The following is a 22,883-nucleotide window of genomic DNA, read 5'->3' as shown; positions in this document are numbered from 1 at the left end:
ACAACACAACATGGTAACATAATAAGAAATGTGTCTAAAATCCTCTAATATTATCTATTCAAAACTGAATTTGTCAGACGGAAACGATTTTTTTTAAACCCGTCTGTCAAGTTCATTGCTTAGCCCTTTAATATTGTCGATGGTCGAAATATTTGCGTTCGTCGTTTATTTGAAAAAAAAAAAAAAAAAACAATAGACTGATTTCCATAAAATAGAAGCATTTTTCTGGCATTTAAAAAAAACAAGTAAATTCGTAAATATTTTTGAACGCAAATATTTTTACTTTTGTCAAAAATAGCTTGCATGTAGTGTAACTTTAGAATCCCTTCTGGAAAGGGAGAGCTATTGTTAACAAGTATCTAAAAATGCAGTGCTATTCCGGTATAACTTTGTTTACATCCTAAAATTATCAAGGAATTTACGGTAACAAATACGTAAATTCGGGCTCGAAATTATATTTTAGTGTTTTTTTTTTAAATAGCCCGTTTATGTGTCCCACTGCTGGGCAAAGGCCTCTCCCCGTGATTTCCACAGCTCCCGTTGGTGTGCTATTTCTGGCCAATTAGTCATGAAGGTGTCAAAGTCGTCCCGTCGTATAAAATAATGATAATTTGAATAAAAAAATAACATGTTTCATAATTTTCATAAAACTTTAGAAAGCCCAACGCATTCATACTAACGAGCCTATTCCGCGTATAAGTTTGGGGAGACCCTTAAAACGTTATTTGGATAGATTAATGAGGTTGAGGTGAATCAAAACGATGTTTACCAAAGGAATAGCACTGACATGTCTAGATGCCAAGCTTTCAACATTACGCTGGCATTGTAAAACGCTGGTTTTTGTATGGGCGTTTTGTGATCTCATTTTTTGTTCTCTTATTTAATTAACCTTTTGATATTTTTTTCTTAATTTATTAGTTATTTAAAAAGCGTTTTCAATTTGAAAATGTCCATACAAACATCGGTACTACCGGATCTGATGAAATACGAGTATGTTAGTTTTGTAACCGTGTACGATACAATAATAGCAGAGCGTTTATTTTTTCATCAATGACATATTTGGATTCATAGGAGCTGTGCTTGTGATCGAAAAGCAGATCTGCGTTAAACTGTATTTATTATCTATGGTATAAAGGCCGAAACACATTGTTATTGACGCAACTCGCTTTCATCGGGTTGCATCGCGTTAGCCTTAACACAGAATTGTATTTTGATCACCAGCTCTCAGTTTATTGGCCTCTCCAAACGTCAACCGATAATCGCATGCGATTTGCATTACATCGCGGCATTTAGTCGCACAGGTAAAGTCGTATGCTTTGTTGCGACGTCTGTAGAAGCCTTAATGGTACCTTTTGCCGCCCGGAGCGACGTAAATGTAATTTTAGAACCGTATTGCTCTATTGGTGTACTTTTGATCTCTAAATGCATAATTTAACAGACAGTATTTGCTGCGGAAGTGTTCTTTAAATTTATGTGATAAATTGTACAAAACGAGATCTGATTCGAGTCTCCCTTCTTGTGTAGTTTTATTGACGTTTAGAATAGCAACATTGTGACGCTCTTTGGGATTATGAGGGGAAGAAACTCTATTGGTCATAATCATACCTTTTCCACCTTTTTCATGAAAAAACGCCCCTAACTTGCTTGCCCTTAAAATATTTTATACCGTGCACGAAATAAAGCATAATTATAAGGAAACATGCACGGTAGATACTTATGTTTACCTCCAATTCCTGTTTAATAAGTCGGATAGAAATATAAAAATTCGATTTCATATTAATACCATATTAGTAAATTGTTCAAATTCCTTTTGACAGACGTATTTTTCGGCAATGGGCGATAAAGGGCTGATATGATGATGTCCAGTTGAGTTTCTTCCACCTGACAGTCCCGTATCTTGTTGGAATTCGACTTTAGTTGTAGGATATACCATGACACGACTGATCCTGTTATGCGGTGAGCCGCAATTTCATCATACTTTTATAGATGGCAGCTCTAACATTGTCACGCGAATAACTAATAAGTAATAACTATTAACGCACACAAACTGCATCGCCTCAAGGTTGACTGATAGAAAATACCGCCTAAATCCAATAGATTCATAAATATTTTACATCACTATTAAGTCAACCAATAGAGGTTCAGAGTATTCTTCATTTTTATCAAGCTATGCGAAAAACATAAAAATAATATCTATCGTTTTTATAAAATTGTCTTCATTACATTTTTTTTAATGGGACGGCAAAGTTGATTTTGGAGATGAAAAAAGTGGTTTAAAATCAAATTAAATTATAGAAACTCGACAAAAAAATACAGATTATTTTCCTACCGAGTACTAGATATTTTTCGTAAGAAAGGAACATGTTAGAGCAATTATCTGTAAAATTCATTACAAAATCATCGCTTAACGTAAATTTGTTTTAAGTTGAAATCGTTTTATTTTTAATTTACACATCTAAATGTACCTTACTCCTTAAGTGTTCAAAAACGGTACAACTTATTGTTGATGTTTTCTGTCAAATATTTTACATTGTTTGATAACTGTCGTTGAGAATGTCAACTCGCAGTGAGTCCAGAAAAGGCGTGAATTGGGAAAGTAAAACGTTCGGTTTTACCTATACTTGTGTCCCACTCTTATGAACATCATGATGATAAAAGCTGCCATGAATTAATAAATAAAAAAGAAAAAGTAAACTAGGTAATGTGACCATTACTACCTTCATAGCTTTGGTAAATCTAAAAGTGTGGGACCTAAGACGTAACGTAACTTCCATGTAATTTTCAGTCATCAGTCACATCTATCTAAAACAGTGGTGGGCAAAGTACGGCCTACAGGCCATATCGGGCCCGCGAAAGGATTTTATGTGGCCCTTCAAAATAATATCTGCAGGCCTAGCACATGATGGCCGCGGGAGTATGTCGCCGCGAGATAGACTACCTGTCCTTATGTCATTAATACAATTAGACAAAGACGTGTCATCTATCTCGCGGCGACATACTCCCGCGGCCATCATGTGCTAGGCCTACTGATATGGCCAGCATTGTAGTAAAATTGCATATTTGTTGTAAAATTCCTTCAAATTTGGCCCCTAAATAAAAAAAGTTTGCCCGCCACTGGTCTAAAAGTGGAACGTTAAATTTGTATAAGGGCCTCAAAAGTCTTGAATAGCCTCATATCAAATTTGGCATAATAAATGACTGTCTTCTGTAGTAATTGACATAAAAACCAATATTTATAGATTTTGGGTATTAAAAAAATATGATGACTACGTATTTTCGATTAAAAATGTGTGTAATTTTTTTTTGGCCACCGAAAACGCTGTCAGCGAAGTAGTGACGTCATCGAATTCGAACTTACTTCATGTCAAAACAATCACTGACATAATAAACTTTATGCCTCATACTCAAAAGTCAGAAAATGTTGATTTCGAATAGAATGACCGGATGCACAGATAATGTATAGATTAACATGACTGTTGTTTTCGCCTGATTACATAAAAGTATAGTTTAAATAAATTTTTTGCTGTTTTTAGGTCATAATAAAATATAGTAATATTTTTTAACTTCTGATTAGCAGAAACGTCTGCAATCGATGCCACTAGGCTTAGAATAAATTTAAAAGTGGAAAATATCTGGTTAAAATTTAACATGGTTAGCGCATCGTAACTGGTGAATTTCCAATATGACTTGGAACTCCGGTTGCCGTTTAAGAAGTTTAACACTCTTACGGTAGATGTTGCTACGGGTCCCATTGACCTTAGTAGTGGAAAATTTCGCTGGCTTGGTTGAAGTCTTGGTGGCTCAGTTGGCAGAGCGCTGGAGTATCGATCCAGAGGCCGTGAGTTCAAGTCTCACCCAAGACAGACATTTTCCACTTTTAAATTTATTCTAAGCCTAATAGTAATATTTTATTTCGGTTATTTGGACAGTGCTTATTCGTAATATAAGACAGACTTTAAAAAAGGGGTCAAGTAGCCTATACATTGTCCGTCTTTCCGCCGCTTCTATAAAAGAAGAAAAATCCTTATTCACGCCGATGAAATTTGTAAAGTGAGTTGGCATATGAAAAATTGTTGAATTTCAATGTAATGATGTATTGAACTTTGAACGAACTTGCTTCCCTGATACTTCCACTATTTTATGTACAAACGATGCATTTAAGTTTCGCCTTTATTTTCCGGAAAATCGGCAGACATTGGTCGGTGTTTGAATGTGTGGAAACTACATCAGTGCCTATTGAAACAAACACAGTTATAATAATATTAATAAATAAAATACTGTAAATGTTTTGTTTTGTTGTGTTTGTGTATGTTTATATGTTGTGAAGCACTGGTGGCCTAGCGGTAAGAGCGTGCGACTTTCAATCCGGAGGTCGCGGGTTTGAACCCCGGCTCGTACCAATGAGTTTTTCGGAACTTATGTGCGAAATGTCATTTGATATTTGCCAGTCGCTTTTCGGTGAAAACATCGTGAGGAAACCGGACTAATTCCAATAAGGCCTAGGGTTGGAAGGTCAGATGGCAGTCGCTTTCGTAAAACTAGTGCCTACGCCAAATCTTGGGATTAGTTGTCAAAGCGGACCCCAGGCTCCCATGAGCCGTCGCAAATGCCGGGACAACGCAAGGAGGATGATGATGACTGTAAAGGTTTCTGCCGGGCTAGCCGAAATGACAATAGTTGACGCTAGCTAGACGCTGATCGAAACGCAGTCTGTCTCTGTCGCGCCATAACGATATTATCGTAAGCGTTTGTGCAGTTGGCTATGTACCCTGAAAGATTATTTATACGGTCAATTTTGACCTGTAATAAATAATGTTTTTTTTTTATGGGATAGGAGGCAAACGAGCAGACAGATCGCCTGATGGTAAGCGATCACCGCCGCCCATGGACACCCGAAACACCAGAGGTGTTGGAGGTGCGTTGCCGGCCTTTAAGATGGGTGTACGCTCTTTTCTTGAAGATTTGAAGGTCGTATCGGTCCGGAAATACCGCAGGCGACAATTCATTCCACAGTTTAGCTGTGCGGGGCAGGAAGTTTCTGGAGAAATGTCTCAAGCACTTATAAAACTGTGTTATTTCACTTAGTAGTTTGGAATATGAAAAAATCGAAATTTCTGAGAAGAGAAATAATACTTTCATATTGGAAATGTAAAACTTCAATTGATTTGACAAGTGACAAAGTTTCGTCAATTTTGGAAGTTTTCTGACGCTAATCGGGTTACTTTTAAACATCACAATATTAGTGTACAAAGTACTGACACTGACTAATAAATGGTACTTGCTCACATTTCTGTAAGATTTTGGTGTAGTTTCCACACAACACAATATATTGACATGATGGCGTTAGGCTAAGCGTACTGTTTGGTACTCAGTGGTGTGACTTTAAATGTTGTTCTTAAGTGCCAATATTTTTTATTGCCCCGGTTGCTTGTTTTTGCTCATTTTGAAATATTATAATACTATTTTCATTTGAGAAACACTTTGAAATGTACTTAAATTATGTTTTTAAAGAACGTTACGTCAAAGTTCTTATTTTTTAAGCAAGTTGAATTTTGAACAGCTGCCTGAGGGCCGCCATCTTCCCGCGCAAATTGGCTCGGGCGAGGCAAACGTGTTCGCTCGAGCATGGACGTTTTGCGCGCGAGGCATTGCTGCTCGGTCAGTGTGGACACTGTGGACCCCGCCTAAAGCTAGGAACATATTACGCGGACGCGGATCTAGACAATCAATATACACTTAACCGTGCAAACTATCGGTCGTCGGTCGTGGACGTGGCCTTGAGCGCACGGGCGTCCGATCGAAATCTGGCTCACTGGATATTTTGGTCAGCCGAAGCCACGTCTCGAAGACCGTGCACACTGATCGGTCGCGGTCGCGCGACCGCGGACGTCCGCGTAGTATGTTCCTAGCTTAATTACTAACTGTAAACCAGGAGAGCAAAAGCAGGCAAATAACAATTAAAGAGTAAATAATTAAGAGGTAATAATTAAGATAAAACACCCTTTCATTGGCAGTGGCACCCAGAATATTCAGTGTCAACAACTTTCCACACGAGGGTTGAACTCGATAATCATTGCCAAAGTTTCTACTACGATAAACGCACATTGGACTCAATCGGATTGTAATGAAATGTTGTTAGTATTATTTTTGAGATTGTTGAAATAAAGATTGTGGTCTTCTCTAGTCTAAGTTAAATATCGATCTACACTATAAAGTTGTCCAAGAAAAAGTTGGTGTAAATCGATTTTTAACGTTAAATATTTATAACTTAAGTTTTTAGATGGTTAGTTTTTTAAACCATGCTCAGCCGTAAGGCTTCCATAATTTGTTTTGTTTTACTGAACTCGTAATTTGTGAAAATTGAAGTACTTAATTTAGTTATAGATATAATTGACGTGGACTCTCGTACTGAAACCGATCTGCAGCAGACATCTGTATATTTTGTCATACATTTCTAGGACAAATGTGAGAATGTAGGTACAATAAATTGGTACATTCAGGAAATCTGGATTTTCACTAGTGAAACGTAAGCTATGTTTGTTTATATTATAAACAGAGGCTGTAACAGCAATAAAAGATCAGACTTGCTACATGACTTTTTCTTATATTTATTTATCCTTATAATTTTAAGACAGTATACATTTTACATTGGAGTCGGAAAATTTCGGCAGATTGCGCCAGCAATATAGGTATTACCTGTATCTAATTATGTCCTATGAGATCCTAAGAGGTCTCTATCATTCAGGGTATGAAATATAAAAATAAAAGTAATATGAAAACAGTAGTATTGCATGATGGACAGGTACAAACCCTATGCTGGCACTATCTGTAAAATTCTTGGACCAGCCATCTCCGTTATTTTGAGTTTTATTTTATTTTTTCTTGTACTTGAAAACTGGTCCTTTGGTGAAAATTATCAAACTATAGATTGATGTGCCATTGCAAGTTACTGATAGTGAAATTACTACAAAAATAAATTCATATTTTTGCAAAAGAAATCATCAAACAGTGATCTTTTGGGCGAGCTCACTCCATCGTAGGCATGTTGTATCGTATTTTATAACTGTAAGTTTCATTTCCTGTAATAATACAAAATATAAGAAATAATTTTGTCAATTTTTTATCTTCATAATCAAAATAAATAAATGGCAAAATTACTTAATATGAACTGGCAGACATTGAAGAAGTTTTCTACACATTTCATCATTTAATGAAACAAAAATACATTTTTTGTCCAAGGACCACCACAAAATGATGAACTTAAAATGTCACTTGTTACCCTGTCTTTGGAAACAATTGTGGGCAAAAACAACAAAATCAATAACCTTAAAAATTAATTTCTATATTTCAATGTTCCGTAATATCTGAAATCCTCGCCTCACTGACTAAACTCTGAATCTCCAGCTGTAACCGCAGCGCTTTCTGCAAATTCATTTTCCTCAACTGTGACGCTATGAATTTCCCATAAATATCAAATTCGTCCTCTTTGGCTTCATCTATGCTGTTTCTGTATGACCTGTCGGACTGATCGGTACTGTGGCGGTGTTTGAATTTTTTCTTCTTTACTTTGCATGAACTTGAGGCTTCTTGTTTTATGTCTTCTCCTGGTTCTGGTTTGAGGACTAGCAGGAAGTCTTGCTCGGACTCGAAGGGGTCAGGGTTGGAATTATCATTTACTTCATCTGGATTGACCCATATTTTTTGACATGATTCGTCAATTTCTTTGTCATGCTGTGAAAATTAAAAATTTTTTTTTTTGCTTCACAAAATCTTGGTTGAAAAATAGTGATTCTTTATTTTAAACTAGCTTTTGCCCGCGGCTTTGCTCGCGTTAAATTCGAAAATTGCGGAATATTATGTATTATGTTGTACAATCTGCTGCTGTTGTTGTGTTCGAGACACAACTAAGTTAAATATTATGCAATGACTGTCTCCAGATAAATTATAATGTTATACATAAACATACACAATATGAGGAAAGCAAACATCAATATTATAAATGGGAAAGTGTGTGTGTCTGTTTGTTTTTCCGCCTTTCATAGCGAAATGGAGCGTCGAATTGACGTGATTTTTAAGTGAAGGTAGTTGAAGGGATGTAGAGTGACATGGGCTACGTTTTGTCTCTTTCTATCCCCTCCCTTCTCTAAAATGGGGGGTGGAAGTTTGTATGGAGCATTCCGTAATTTTCGAATTTAACGTGAGCGAAGCCGCGTGCAAAAGCTAGTAAATAATAAATCAATCTTGTATGCAACATTTTTTAGTAGCTTTAACATAATATTATTTTAGTAGTAGTAGTAGTAGTAGTAAACACTTTATTGTACAGAACAAATTACATGTACAGAGAATAATTATAACGGTTATGTACAAAGGCGAGCTTATCCCTTTAAGGGATCTCTTCCAGCTAACCTTAGAATAACTGAGAGAGGAAAATAGATTAGATAGGTAGACAAACAACTAAAGTGCATCGGTATATATATATATGCCAAATACCTAAACTAAGTAACTTAATGCATGTTGTATCTTAGGCATTTCTTGTTAGTAGGTCAGTGTAGTGTAGTTATGTGCTTATTGAGCAAAACAATAAAAATGATATTATTAGTAAGTAATAGGTTTACAATAACTAAGTGGCAATAAAATGTTTCTCCTTAGTAGGCATATTTGGTGTGGTAATATATATTATGAATATTTTAAAATTATTATTTAGAGCCCAGCGTGTCCCACTGCTGGGCAAAGGCCTCTCCCTCTTTTTCCAGTCATCCCAGTTTGAAGCAATATCTGGCTAATCTTTATAAATAAATAAATAAATAATAAATAAAAAAGGAATCAAGTTATCCCGCCATCACTGACGGGGTCTATTCTACCGGATCCCCGGTTTGACTCGTGGGGCTCCCACTCCGTGTTTAGCTCATTGTTAGTAGAAAAAATGTAACTATATGAAAAACCGTAGATAGGTACTTACATTCAAAAATGTATCATCTAAACCGTCCAAATTTATTCTGTGCCTCTTGCTAAAATGTTTATGCCAAGCATAGAACCATTTGATCGAAGGCTTGAAAACGGAGTCCGGGCTAGAACGCTTACGTATTTTATTGACCTCCTGGATGTAGGTGGATCTCAAGTTCTTAATCTTCGTTCTCACTTCAGGTTCCGTTAAAGGCATTCCCGTAGCAGCTCGAAAATCTGATATAATCTTTGTATAGGCTTTGTGCCTTTCTGGTTTTGATTTGTACTCTGGAACTCTGGGATTCCAAAGTGCTTCATTCTCCAGGTACAATTTGACAAAAGTACACGTTTCTTTTTCGCTCCATCTCATTTCTGCTTATATTGTTTGTTGTTTTGTAAATGTTTATTTATTAACACATTAACATTGCCCTAGCACGGCATTTGTTGATTGACAATGACATGACTGTCAGATTGAATTGAATATCACACTTTTTGTTACAGAGTATATTTCTAGAGAAAGCCAAAAGCAACTTTAGTTTCATGGTATTAAAGTTCATGTTACTATAATTTACAGGAAAGCAGAAAATTACGAAAACGTGACCGGTGTAATGACAAAACGATCCGTTTTTTTTTAATGGGGAGGTGGGAAGGGTGTTTAGCATTATGCATTTTAAAGGGTTCCGTAGCCTGTCAGTTTAGACCACGTATAAACCAAATCCTAGCACTAAGAAAAGGGGCGAAATTCAAACTGACAGTTTCATTAAACCTTGGCCCCAACATATCAAATATTTTTTAAAGTATGATGGCTTATAAACACTGAAAATACTGAAATGGATCAATCCTTGAGCATGGGGCGACATGAATATGCTGATGGTGATAATCGAAACGTTTTTGTACTGTGATCACCGTGTTTAGTTTGGTTGCAGACGGAAATGGAAAATGATTTTGTAAGTACGTAAATAAGTAATTGTCAATAAAAATAGACAAGGAGCCAAATAAATAAATCATGTTTTATTACATTTACACTATAAAACAAATAAACGTTATCTTTGGTTCAACATTCCAAATTAATAATGTGGTATGTAATATTTCTTGGTCTCTTTTTACTCATTTCAAATGTACACAAACTATAAATAATTTTATCACTGCTTATAAATTAAGTAAAAGAACACTTAAAAATGCATGTCCTAATTAAATAGAATAAGAGATCTGTTCATTGCACATTTTCTGAAAATAGCTTTCTAATAATAATACTTAAGTATGAAAAACATAAGAGCTTATGATTCTCAAACACTTTCTGAGTATGTGTACACTTGTACAGTCAATCAATTGGAACCCTAGGCCAAGCTACCACCTTGTCAAAATAACAAGCAGTAAGAGACTTCTTACAATCTGATTTAAAATGTCACTGACATAGTTCTACTGTGGCCTAGGGTTCCAATTACATTATTTCCAATTATATTACTGTACATTATTTCCAATTATATTTATTTTATGCTGATGAATACAGGGCACACTAGCTGCATATAATATTGGAGCCATAATATTACATGACACAAATGGGGTGTCATGTCTGATATAATTATGTATGTATGGACCTTAAATTTAAAGTTTATTTTAATTTAAATATTGTTTCTTGATAAATCAGATAGCCTTGCCTCACTGACAAGACTGTGAATCTGCAGTTTCAGTTTCAAAGAATTTCTTAAATCCATCTTCCTCAATTGTGAAGCTATGTATTTCCCATATATATCAAATTCATCTTCATATTTTGACTGATTGACACTGTCTATAGACTGTGAATAGTAATCTTTAGCTCTATGCTTGAGTTTTTTCTTCTTAATTTTCTTAAAATGTGCTGATGTGTGTATTTCTTGTTTTATATTTTCCGAGTCTTCAAGTTGGTTGGAGTCACACTCATCATCGGTATGTGGCACGAGTGGGTCTGGGTTGGAGTCTTCAGCATTAACATTCGGTAAATCTTGGTCGACCCATAATTGGCTAGATGAGTCCACTTCTGGCATTTCGTGGGTCTGAAAATGAACAGTCAGACTCCACATTATAAATACATGTTGACCATTTGGTCAACATGTATCACTATTAAACAAGAATTGTCCTATGTCTATCGGTCTAAAATAGGTGAATTGTTGTTTTAAGGGCCGTGCCTGCGCCAATGACCTTCGATTTGAACCCAATGACATTATGGAAGTTTCTAAAGCCTATTTATCATATTAACAGCATCATCTTTAAACAAAATAGTATCTCATAATTACTTCACAGCTCATTGTTTCTGTGATATTTGGCCTCAAAGCTGACCAATTTTAAGCCAAGAAACTGGTTTTTTGGACAAATTTTTAGGAAAGTGAAAGGTAACGCCAAACTTGTCAATTTCATGTGTGTAAGATCCTTCACTAAAATAAAATTTAGAAAAAAGGGTTTTTTTAGACCATGTTTAAAAATCATAGAAAAATAAGCATTTATTTTTTTCTTAAAATGGTTCTTACAAATAGAGATAAAAGATTGAAGAAACTGCTTGTCTTATAATTCTATCTGTAGTACAAATTTAGGAATTTCAACTCAAAACTTGTCAAAAATCGATGAATACGGAGCCCCTTAATTGAAAATGGTATCTATCAATGGCAAAAAAAAGCCCCTTAATTGAAAATGGTATCTATCAATGGCAAAAAAAAATTGCTTCCACTTCTATGACATAGTAAATGCAGAAGGTACAAACAACATTACTCACATTGATATAAGACGTAGAGTGTCTGTTAGTTGGTACATGTTTCAAACATTGGTCCATCTCATGAAACCAAACTAAAGAAGGCTCGTATATGGCATCAGGGCTCGACTTCTGTAATATTTTCTGCACTTGCTGACAGTAGGTTGTTCTCAAATTCTTTATCTTTATTTTTATCTCGGGAATACTTAATGATTTGCCCGTGGCCGCCTTAAAATCTGATTGAATACTGCTGTAAGCTTCTGCTCGTTGATATTTTAGTTTATAACCAGTGTGCGCGGGGTTCCACAGGCATTCGTGTTTTATGTATATTTTCACAAACTCTAGAGTGATTGCTTCACTCCACCGCATTGTATCTTGTTTAAACTGAACTGCAGAAAATTATATATAAATATCTAATATTTATAATTTTACAAGTTTCTTTTGCCATTCAAGTCTGTCAACTTTTGACAGTTGTGACATTTAGATAAGTTCATGGTTTTCAAATACACACCCAAATATTGCACGACTAATAAAATTCATGCCGTCGTAAAAAACTCTCTGTTGTATCTTGTATAACGCTTAACAAGAACCTAAAATAAATAGTACGGAACTCCGTGCACTCGATCAGATTTTTATGAGATTATGATTTTTTCAGATTATGAATTTTAATGACTGTGTGTGGCCAGCCTAACATAGTAAAACCAAGACTTGGCTTAAAGGACTTGCATCCAGGCCATAATTATTAAAAAATAAGTCAGTGTATGTAAATAACACGTAAATAATTATGATGTAGGTAGCACACTTTTTCAATGTTAATGAAGAGGAGATAAAGCTTAGTCGGACTCTAACTATATTATTTTTCATTACTCCATTGTTGATCGTAAAGCTGTATAAGCGGAGTACACAGCTTTATACATGGCCATTAAACATTCGAAGCTGAGCGTGGCCACGCCGCCGGCCGACAGAGAGAGAATTCTCTGAGACATCATCAGAGTTAACAGCACCGTCTTCCTATTTTTAACATCGAAATTCTCCCACTTACAATCGTAGATAGCATTCTCGAAAACCTTGCTTGCGTCCATCAGCTTTTGCCCCAAGTAGCAGTCCATACTAACTTGCATTATGGAGAAAGGCAAGATTATATAAGTGTCGCCCAGACCTCCCAGGAGATCAACAATAAGGCCTGCTGTGAGCAGGATAAATTCTACTGCGATTGCGTTTCGGAATAGACCTTCGAGTTTCTTTACAATATCAATATTAATCGCGTGGCTTTTAACTATGGCTTGCAAGCGATAGTTTATGTAATTATTCAATTCTTTTGCTGCGTGTTTGTCATGACTATCTCCTTCAAAATTCTCACTGTAGTGCTTATGGGCATCGCTCCAGAGATCTCGCATTTCTTGACTAAGGGTCAGGAGTCTTACTTCACTATAGCCGCAGGTTACGATGAGAAGGCCGCCGATGCTTGAGGTTATGTAGCAGATGAAGAAGGTACAGGCAACTATATTGGCTACAGCAAACGGGTAGTTCGTTATATTCAGGATAAATTTCAAACCTGGAATTAAATGGGCATATTTTAATAAACAGGAGGAGTTTCAGAGTATCGCGAAATCGTCACCAAAAATCCGTTACCATTGAAGATTTCTGTTGATGCTCACAACAAATATGTTTTTCTATATAGCTAGGAATAACAATTAGCATGGTAATTTTTTAAACCAATCATTACAATTTCTTACCATAGACCACATGTTTATCATACAAATTGAGCCTCGACGGCATCACAAGTGGCTGCAGATTGAAGATGAAGGCGTTGCCCATGGTGACGGCCCAGAATAATATCAGCCTGGTCTTGACATTCCTCATGAGCGCGGCCATTAGGGCCGTGGTGCCGGGCCACGCAGTCACGCGGTCGTACGCTATGTAATCGGCCACCAATGATTGCACTTTGTCTCTGAAAAATTGATTTGTACTCAGAGATGGTCATTTGGAATTGAATGTGTTAATACTGACAGTCGCTAACTGAGCTATGGCGCAATTTCGTTAGTCGATAGGGCCCGCATGCGGGCTACGGTATGAGAGATTTATGGCACGCGTGCCACAGGGCCCGCATTTGGGGAAACGTTTTCATTAGTCGATAGGGTCCGCATTCGGGATGCGAGAGATTTCTAGAATGCATGCCACAGGGCCCGCATTCGGGGAAATTAAATAGTAATAGTAACTTTCATTGGGTGATACTTGTTACCTCGCCTGCGGGGAATCCCCGCATGCTGCATACCGAACGAGTTAACGACCAATTAAATTGCTCCACTTTCATTGGTTGTTATCTCGCCTGCGGGGAGTCCCCGCCGCATGCTGCATACCAAACGAGTTAACGACCAATTAAATTGCTCCACTTTCATTGGTTGTTATCTCGCCTGCGGGGACTCCCCGTATGCTGTATACCGAACGAGTTATCGACTAATGAAATTGCGCCATTACGCAGCTACTCACTGGTGTGTGTAAATGTAGAAGAGCTTGTTGATGCCGATGAGGCTGTTCATGCTGATGGAGATTACCATGATGCCGGCCAGCATGTCCCCCGACTCGCGGCACCCCACCAACACGAACACCAGCATCGACGCGTAGTAGTTGAAGAAATATAGCACTATGTTCACCGTCGCGAACAGGTAGAAGAATACTGAGATTGCTAAAAGGTAAATATTTATTGACAAGAAACAGTAGAAGGCTGAATTCAGCCTTCTACTGTTTCTTGTCAAAGCGCTGGTAGCCTAGCGGTAAGTACGTTCGACTTTCGTTCCAGAGGTCGCGGGTTCGAACCCCAGCTAGCACCAATGAGTTTTTCGGAATTTACTTATGTGCGAAATGTCATTTGATATTTGCCAGTCGCTTTTCGGTGAAGGAAAACATCGTGAGGAAACCGGACTAATTCCAATAAGGTCTAGTTTGGAAGGTCAGATGGCAGTCGCTTTCGTAAAAACTAGTGTCTACGCCAAATCTTGGGATTAGTTGTCAAAGCGGACATCAGGCTCCCATGAGCCGTGGCAAATGCCGGGATAACGCAAGGAGGATGATGAAGAAACAGTAGAAGGCACGTTGGATGGCAATGGCAATGCGAATTAGCGAATTGGCCAGCCCCCAGCTTTGGTTATTCGTGATTGTACTAAGAAGCGCCGTTGTTCTTGGTATATACAGCTGACGCGCGCTGGATTCCGTCAATTCCGTGGTCTTAGCGGTTTGACCCCAATTGCTAAGAGGAAGATCTACGTACATACTATATATCATGCGTGAGAGAATGGCGGTGATTGTCACAAACAAATACACATCTTATGGACATGTCAAATGAATACCTACTCTAATTCTAATTTGACTCCATGGGATTGGATTTAAGCCTACAAAACGAGGGAATCACTACTCGTTTACCTAATAAATACCAAGATGAACCGTTTTGAATTATTTTGTTAATGGGGTTGACGTTTAGGTAAATGGGTGTATTTCCCGTGGTCGCGAGGTCTAGTTAAATAACACACGATAGTTAAAGTACACTTATATTAGGGCACTTATGTCCTGTACCTACAGAAATCGAATCTTACTACCTACCACTCGCAGCATCACGGCGATATTCGGTATCAATCATCATGGTTGCAGTGTACTAGGCTGAACTTATCTACAGAGTTCGACCGACAGAAAGGCCGCGAGTGTAATCAATGTCATCATCTTCTAGCCTTTGATATCATTATGTATTAAGTACGTAGCGTTCGTTCATTATGTTGCGGCTCTAACGCAAATGTAAGTCCGATGCCAGAGCGGTAGTTGCGGCCGCAACTGACAAGAATGTCAAGCCTGGTGACGAAGGTGGCAAATTATCGAGCTGGTGTTTCAGTTCTCAACTAAGTAATCTACTCCTAATCTTACATTTGGCGCCTCCCTCGATCTTCACTGCCACAACTCGCAGCATCACCGCGACATTCCACATCATGGTCGGCAGGTCGCAGTGCGCGAGTCCGAACTTGTCTAACGTCTCAATCATGCTGCCCCTGCCTCTGCAGAGAAAACAAGATCAAACAAATTATTGATAACGTGCGTCAGATGCGTAGTGCGGCATCACTCGACCAAAAATTGTTCCACTTCATCAACATCATCATCATATCAGCCCTTTATCGCCCACTGCTGAGCATAGACCTCTCTTCTAGTACCTACGCCACTTCTCCCGGTCCTGGGCTAGTCTCATCCAGTTGTGACCCGCTATTTGCCGGATGTCGTCGACCCAACGAGTCAACGGATGCCAGGCGTTTCTTACATTTGTAAGCGGCCACCATTCCGTTAATATTTTACTCCACCTGCCATCACTCTGCCTAGCAACATGTCCCACCCAACTCCATTTTAGTTTGGTAATAACGAAACCCACGTCTTTATTATAACTTATCTACCTACTACGTTGTGGCACTTGTGGCATCTTAGAAGTAGGTAGGTACCAACCAACAGACCAACAGCTCGGCTAGAGACAAATAGTTACTTAGAAGTAACGCAATATAGCAGTGATTTACTCCAGACAACTTTTGAATATTTGCGCGGGATTGTGAAACTGTCAATCGTAAGACCACTGGGCAAGTAACAATGTCATAAAATGCCCTAAGTATTCTTCTTGCAGATTTATTGCCCAACCTTATATCTTTAAGTGATCGCAAGAATTTTCTCATGAAAATTTCCAGAATTTTTGTCAACATTCTTTAGAGTTGGCACATTTCAGACATGACATTTAAAGGGATTTTACCAAGAGCACCGAATAGTCTCGGATGCTTGCAGACTGCAGTGAAACAGGCAGGCCAATTAGATCGATGTTGTTTAGCGCTGTGTCGCGGTTTGCAGTCGTGATTGTTCATTTATACCATTGTCGCGTTGACCAGAGGACGTGGACAAGATGCGAGCTGAGAGCGAGCTTGGATATAAGTCGCTTATAATATAATGTTGTGTTGTGTTCCTGCCGGTAAGGAAGGTTGCCATAGCGAAGGAGGGTACTGAGATTTCGGCAACGCGCACGGTGTCTGTAAGCTACTGAGACTGCTTAGCAACAAGCGGGCCGTAGTAAAAAAAACACTGCAAAAATAAATACAATTTTTAGTGTAATTTAGGTGCCTATCCCATTCACTACAATCAGCATCCCGCTGGGCGGGCGCTCTGTTCGTAGACGCCGACTAGCTACGCTCTACGGGATTCCAGATGTTTTCGGTCTTCGCTCGTAGCGCGTAGCACGCATTGGCACTGGATATGGTTAAGTTTGAGACGACTGGGGATAGTGGGGATGGGCCGCGCGTGCGCGAAATCGCCTTTTCATACGAGTACAAAACTATTATAGTCGTCTTAAATGATTATTCATGGGTGCAGTTATTTCTTTTCATTTAATTTATCTTTAATCGGTTAGCAGGTTAATAAGTAGGTAAGATTGTGATTGTGACCATCACTATACTGCGCTAAGTAGTTATATTAAACTGTTTTCATCACACTCGGATAATGTGAAAACGGCCTTAGGGAGAACAATTTACAAAATTAAACAAGTGACGCTTGTGACATGTACTATTTACTCATAGTCCGTAATTAAGTATTATTTATTATTTACTCAAAAAATGTGTAGGCTGACTATCCCGTAACTACTTCATTATGCAAAAGGGTGTTTTGTAACACCTGCTGCCGCAACTGTAATTATAAATTGACACCACTGAATAAATTATTTGCAGCTGTGTGTTATGAGTTTACCTTATTGTAGTACTTTTTAATAAAATAAATATTTTGCCTAACCTCTTACCTTATAGTCAGCTAAAACAGTGTTAAATTTTTCTTAACGTAAATTATGGCAAAAAGTAGAAACCGTTTTGCAAGTGACAACTATTGGGGCACTTTTGTATGAGAACAGTAAAGTTGCCGAGGGATATGTACCTAAATTAAATACGGATTGGTACAGTGGTTCTTTCCCCATTAGAATCCTATTAGCGGCTCACAATGGTTCGGTAAGTGGTGTAGTAATATATAATAAATTTGGCTAATAGGCGAGATGACTAAAAAAAACTAATTAGTCCGTCAGTTAGATTATCAAATAATTTTAGACACGTATTTTTTCTTTTTTCTCGTAATCGAAAAATGACGACGGTACGTACAGTGCGTTGAAGTTTCACGTGACGTCACGCCTAGGACGTCACGTGACGGTTTTGGACGATCTAACTGACGGACTAAACAGAATGCCATCTTTTTATGTAGTCGTCATTGACTATTATTAGCCGTGGCCGTGGGCTTTATAGGTAGTTGCTAGGTTATTTTATACGATCATAGCTTAGTTTAAAACTAAAAAATCTCTGTGGGGTACCTCAAAGATGCTAGGAGCAGTGGTCGCAGGTTTCTTCTCCATTTTAACCCTATTAGCGGCTCACAATGGTTCGGTAAGTGGCCATCTCCGGCGCCCGGTCGCCCGTGAAATTGTGTGTCCATCTGCAAAGCGCTTTATTTACGTTTCTTGGGGAGAAATATATGGTCATTATACTACTTCATAACATACTAAACATACAAATCCTTTAACAGGATATTGTGTTATTTAAGGATACCCTCCAGGATACCCCAGGTCCAACAATACATAATATATATGAATTGAACGACGCGCGACGACTACGTCTTAAATGACCTAGGTACAAGTTTCTAGAAAAATGTTCTAAATAAATAACTAATTTTGTATGATGATGAAGAAAGGAAGACCTCCTTTCTTCATCATCATACAAAATTAGTGAGGTAACTAATTATTTACAGTTGTGCAACTTAATTAATTGTTCTAGATGTATTGAGACTATTGTTAGGTTCTGCAAATCCCAGCGGCTGAGATGGGCTGGTCACCTTGAAAGAATGTCAGATATAAGGGCTCCCAAAATTATGTTTCAGGACGAAGGCCTAGGACTGTTGTTGTTGTTGTTGTTGTAGTCCTAAGGCACCCCAGAGGTGCAAAGGGTCTTCCCGAGCTCGCGCCACGCCTTCCTGTCTTCAGCGACCCTTGTGGCCTCGCTCCAGCTCAACCCAGCCGCCCGTAGCTCATTTTCGATGGACCGCTTCCATGAGTGGACAGGGCGCCCGAGGCCACGACTTGCATTCTGCGGTTTCCAGTCGAGAGCAATGCTCGCGTTATTTCTTTCCCCTCTCCGAAGAGTGTGTCCAATCCATCTCCATTTTCGTGTCGCGATTTCCTCGTCAATGGGTGTTTGCTGCCTAGGACTAAACCTTGGAAAAGGTGGCTTGACTGCGTGGAAGAGGACCTTAGGAGAATGAGGCAATATACCAACTGGAGGAGGGTTGCCAGAGATAGCGACAACTGGAGAAAGATAGTGGAGGAGGCCAAGACCCACAAAGAGTTGTAGCGCCATCAGAAGTATGTAAGTAGATGTATTACGATTTTTTCCTCTGAGATTACGAGGGTTGCCCGGGGCATCGTCTCTAGGATACTTGCCGCGTTTCCCCGCCTGTACCTATGGCTTGGCTAAGCCGTTGTGCAAGAAAATTGTCCGTGCACAGGGTGCGTAGCCGAATGGCACAAACGCTCACGAAACGAAACGCTCGTAGATATCTATCTCTATCGCTCTTGCGTATTAGCGCGACAGAGTCAGACTACCTTTCGCGGCGTTTCGTTTCGCGTCGTAGAAATGCCATTCGGCTACGGCACCAGACACCCAGATAAAAGTGAAACCTCCTTCACAAACTGCTTGGTGTCTGATTTTAATTATATTGGTGTAAAAATCAAGTTTCAGTACCAATTTGTTGGTAAGACGAGAAAGCTGCCATTCTAAAAGGCATTAACCGCCTACGTTTCTCATATGTAAGTTATCTTAGTTCTAAGTCGATTTATAATTGGAAGGGGAAGCTTGTTATCCTTTAGACTCTAGGGACTAATTCGGAGTTTGTGGGGTTGCCATGTAAAAAAAAAACTTAACATTAATAAAGTAAATACTTGGTACTCAAGGGTTCAAAGTCGATAAACCTAATCTATATATTTTTCCCTTTAAAATATGATGTTAAGTGAGGTTAAGTGTCGACATAATTAACATATATAATAACATATAACATAGAATTTAGTTTTATAGTAATGTTAGTTTTAATAGAGTAGTATTATATTAATTAGTATTTTCAAGTTAGTTTTACATCTACCGATGTCTTTTGAATAAATATAGTTCATTTCAATTATGTAGGTATTCTATAATAAGTAAAAGGTAGATAAGATTATTTAAAACCTATTTTAGATTTAGCGAGAAAATAGTTATTTGTTATACAAGGGGGCAAAGTTGTATTTTAACGCCGAGTGTGGAATTGAAAAACGAGCAAGTGAAAGGATTCTATAGTTGAACCACGAGCGAAGCGAGTGGTTCGAGAATATAATCCTGAACTTGCGAGTTTTTTAACACACGAGAAGTAAAATACATTTGCACCCGAGTGTAACACAAAACTTTTCCCCTCACTATAGCGAGGAAACTACAACGCAAAAAATGCGTTTATCACTGCTTCCAGTAGTTCCACAGGTGGTAAATCATCTTTATTACTAGATTAACCTATTTTTATCCATTTTAAAGCAGTCAATTTGACTTTATTCAAGGTCAAATTACTTTACCCACTAGTGGATAAAATGCGTTTTTACCCGCTGGTATTAAAGGACAAAACACGTGTTTCCGAGCTAGTGAGGGGAAAAGATCTTTAATCTTTAATATTAATATTAATGTCGGATCCTAACGTTGTCCTAAAATAGGCTTGAAATCCACAAATACGGTCCGGACGTCGACGGCACTCGAAGGTGGGAGAGTAGGCACTTACCCATAAGGTAGGGACATGTCCCGAAAATTTGGCTACATTTCCCAGTTATTAAATTACCATAGGTACCTTTCTATATATTTATGGAATGAAGTCTCACTTATAGAATTTACGGTCCGATACTACCTTGACATCTTCAAGAACATATGTATATTGAAGGCCGGCCAGCGGTACAGGAGCGATGCAATGTTTACCATCAATGGTAAGAGCACAATGGTGGATGCTGCGTGGCGAATGCTAGGCAAAAGCCTGTAGGGAGATAATTAAGACACGGTACGTGTTGGATGCGAGCATCGAGCCAGGCAATAATTTTATTACTTAACGAGTTACATCATCTCTGTAAATCATAAACATTGTGCAATTTATAAATAAACTGTATTCCCCTCGAAAAAAGTCCATATCTTGTATTTGGTTCTTGTACCGTCCCCGACATTCGCCTTCGTTTTCGGTACCAATATGTTCTCAAAATCAGAATGAAGTACCGTCATCAGCACATCCCTACTCTAATGCCTAATTCAGACTGTTAGCTTAGGACGCTATATATTACACATTTATAGAACCCACAATGGTTTCATAATAAATGTGGGCATTCACGATTCGTGCTTAGATGTATGAAGGCTGGGTAGGTTTGATTTGTGAAGTTTTCAAATGTTGGAGGATTAGGATCTAAATCGTTCTTCCGTAAAAATCCTTAGGGTACCTAAAAAAGCTGTACCTAAAAGTGTGATATGAGATGAGCAACCTTAGTTGTTACAATCTTCTTTTGGACGGAGAATGGTAACAGTTAAGTAATTACGTATTGTAACTGTAATTTGAATTTAGAACCATGTCTCACGGTCAGAGCGTATAGATGATACTCGTACTGATGAACAATTGAACATATTAGCAAGGACGATTACAAAGGACTGATAAACTCCATACTAAATACCAAAGAGGATCAAGTATTATAGAGAGTTACTGTCACAGTAAAATGTGTAATCACAGTGCATAGACTGCCATCTCTCGACACAGGCTTAAAACTTTTTAACATCAGTTTTGACAATTTGGCCCATATTATTAGCGTGATATGTGTTAGAATGCCAAATATTCAAATTAACGCCATCTAGCCGAGCGTCGCCCAAAGCTGTAACACCATCTTGGTCTTTGCGAAGTTACATATAAGTATCTTTGCTAAATACCGTACCCCGCCCCGTTAGCAACCTTCAATCTATGTCGCTAGATGTCACTAAGATTCATAAAATAATAATAATTATAGAATAGTGCTAATAATGTATGATTGATTTATCGACTACATCCTCAATAAGCCGTCCCTGTACAATGCTACCCAACATTCCAAAGATTAGACCGGTAATGTACACATACCTGCTCGTTTCTGTCTCAAAGGTAGTCCACATTCGTATGGCATTTTTCAACACAATATTATGTATATATCGTCACTACTTTGAAAAAATCTCGTATCTCACGCTGCTTCTCAAAGTTAAAACGCAGTAAGTCTATATGCATTCCATACAATACTTACTACATTTTTTTTTCATTGACAGACGAAGATACAAGTTTTTTTTAAAGTAGTGACGATATACAGCCTGTATATTGCTCTGTAGTGGTCATAACCATAGAAGTAGGATGTCAATGAAGAACTGACTACCTAGAACCTACTAGAACTAAGTACCTACCAAAAACTGGAACAAGTTCAAGTGTCTTTGGAAGTGCTAATTTCAGAGATATAAATAAAAAAATACTTTCCTTACTACAAAAAGTCAAAGTCAAAACATTTATTCGGCAAGTGGGCCACAGAGGCACTTTTACATGTCAACATTACATACAATAGTTATTTGTTTTACAAGGGAGCAAAGTTGTTACCCGATGTTAATATTGATACTCGCTACGCTTGCGGTTCAATATTATATTGGAATCTTTCGCTTGCGCGGGAAGCGAATACTGAACCGCGAGCGTGAAGTGGAATCTGTAGCGTTGCGAGGGTTTCAAGGCACGAAGGTTAAACAAACTTTGCCACCGAGTGAAACAAAAAAAACAAAATACTGTGAAAAATAATATGAATTCAACTAAAGTAAAGCGCTACCACGTCTCTAAATGTAAAAGTATAGTCAACCAATTGGAACCCTAGGCCACTGTAGAACTATGTCACAGTGACGTTATAAATCAGATTGTAAGAAATCTCTTATTGCTTTTCATTTTGACATGGTTGTAGAGTGGCCTAGGGTTCCAATTGGTTGACTGTACATGTATAAAATATACATATTGAAAGAAATACAAACTGATACAAAAAAAATATAACTAAAATAACTTTACCTTTGCAAAAAGCATCCGGCAACTGTGTAGATGTAATAAGCGCTAAAACCCTAATAAAAGGTCTCAAAGGACAAGGTGTAAG

The 22,883-nt window shown here is 38.1% G+C and overlaps 3 protein-coding genes and 1 non-coding gene across 5 annotated transcripts; 1 reads left to right on the top strand and 3 right to left on the bottom strand.

The window, feature by feature from the left end:
* Positions 1-3,790: 3,790 nt before the first annotated feature.
* On the top strand, positions 3,791-3,863 carry Trnad-auc. Its single transcript has one exon. It is a non-coding gene; the product is annotated as a tRNA-Asp (tRNA).
* Positions 3,864-5,519: 1,656 nt separating this feature from the next.
* LOC125231217 lies at positions 5,520-9,391 on the bottom strand. 2 transcript variants are annotated; one of them, XM_048136595.1, is made up of 3 exons: positions 8,960-9,391; positions 7,326-7,731; positions 5,520-7,079 (listed from the first exon to the last, which is right to left on the bottom strand). In XM_048136595.1, the coding sequence occupies exons 1-2, from the start codon at positions 9,311-9,313 to the stop codon at positions 7,348-7,350; spliced, it is 738 nt and encodes a 245-aa protein (XP_047992552.1). In that variant the 5' UTR covers positions 9,314-9,391; the 3' UTR covers positions 5,520-7,079; positions 7,326-7,347. The 2 variants fall into 2 exon arrangements, with proteins under 2 accessions (XP_047992552.1, XP_047992551.1); XM_048136594.1 differs by having other exon boundaries at positions 5,520-7,731.
* Positions 9,392-9,479: 88 nt separating this feature from the next.
* Positions 9,480-12,109, bottom strand: LOC125231215. Its single transcript, XM_048136593.1, has 2 exons — positions 11,690-12,109; positions 9,480-10,976 (listed from the first exon to the last, which is right to left on the bottom strand). The coding sequence occupies exons 1-2, from the start codon at positions 12,032-12,034 to the stop codon at positions 10,566-10,568; spliced, it is 756 nt and encodes a 251-aa protein (XP_047992550.1). The 5' UTR covers positions 12,035-12,109; the 3' UTR covers positions 9,480-10,565.
* A 419-nt stretch (positions 12,110-12,528) lies between these two features.
* Positions 12,529-15,692, bottom strand: LOC125231362 (odorant receptor 67a-like). Its single transcript, XM_048136807.1, has 4 exons — positions 15,578-15,692; positions 14,156-14,351; positions 13,402-13,616; positions 12,529-13,220 (listed from the first exon to the last, which is right to left on the bottom strand). The coding sequence occupies exons 1-4, from the start codon at positions 15,690-15,692 to the stop codon at positions 12,529-12,531; spliced, it is 1,218 nt and encodes a 405-aa protein (XP_047992764.1).
* Between the last annotated feature and the right edge of the window lie 7,191 nt (positions 15,693-22,883).

The sequence above is a fragment of the Leguminivora glycinivorella genome, chromosome 11, assembly GCF_023078275.1.
Source record: "Leguminivora glycinivorella isolate SPB_JAAS2020 chromosome 11, LegGlyc_1.1, whole genome shotgun sequence".
NCBI lineage: Eukaryota > Metazoa > Arthropoda > Insecta > Lepidoptera > Tortricidae > Leguminivora > Leguminivora glycinivorella.
This window is presented reverse-complemented; position numbering and strand designations above follow the sequence as displayed.

What these genes read in the sequence shown, in the direction of transcription:
- LOC125231215 (XM_048136593.1), bottom strand. Translation starts at nt 12,034, where the DNA reads ATGCGGTGGAGTGAAGCAATCACTCTAGAGTTTGTGAAAATATACATA. An exon ending in ACTCTACGTCTTATATCAAT is followed by an intron (nt 10,977 to 11,689) that starts GTGAGTAATGTT and finishes GTTCATTTTCAG; the next exon opens with ACCCACGAAATGCCAGAAGT.
- LOC125231217 (XM_048136594.1), bottom strand. Translation starts at nt 9,313, where the DNA reads ATGAGATGGAGCGAAAAAGAAACGTGTACTTTTGTCAAATTGTACCTG. An exon ending in TAGATGATACATTTTTGAAT is followed by an intron (nt 7,732 to 8,959) that starts GTAAGTACCTAT and finishes TAATTTTCACAG; the next exon opens with CATGACAAAGAAATTGACGA.
- LOC125231362 (XM_048136807.1), bottom strand. Translation starts at nt 15,692, where the DNA reads ATGATTGAGACGTTAGACAAGTTCGGACTCGCGCACTGCGACCTGCCG. An exon ending in GATCGAGGGAGGCGCCAAAT is followed by an intron (nt 14,352 to 15,577) that starts GTAAGATTAGGA and finishes TTTACCTTTTAG; the next exon opens with CAATCTCAGTATTCTTCTAC. An exon ending in TTCTACATTTACACACACCA is followed by an intron (nt 13,617 to 14,155) that starts GTGAGTAGCTGC and finishes TCAATTTTTCAG; the next exon opens with AGACAAAGTGCAATCATTGG.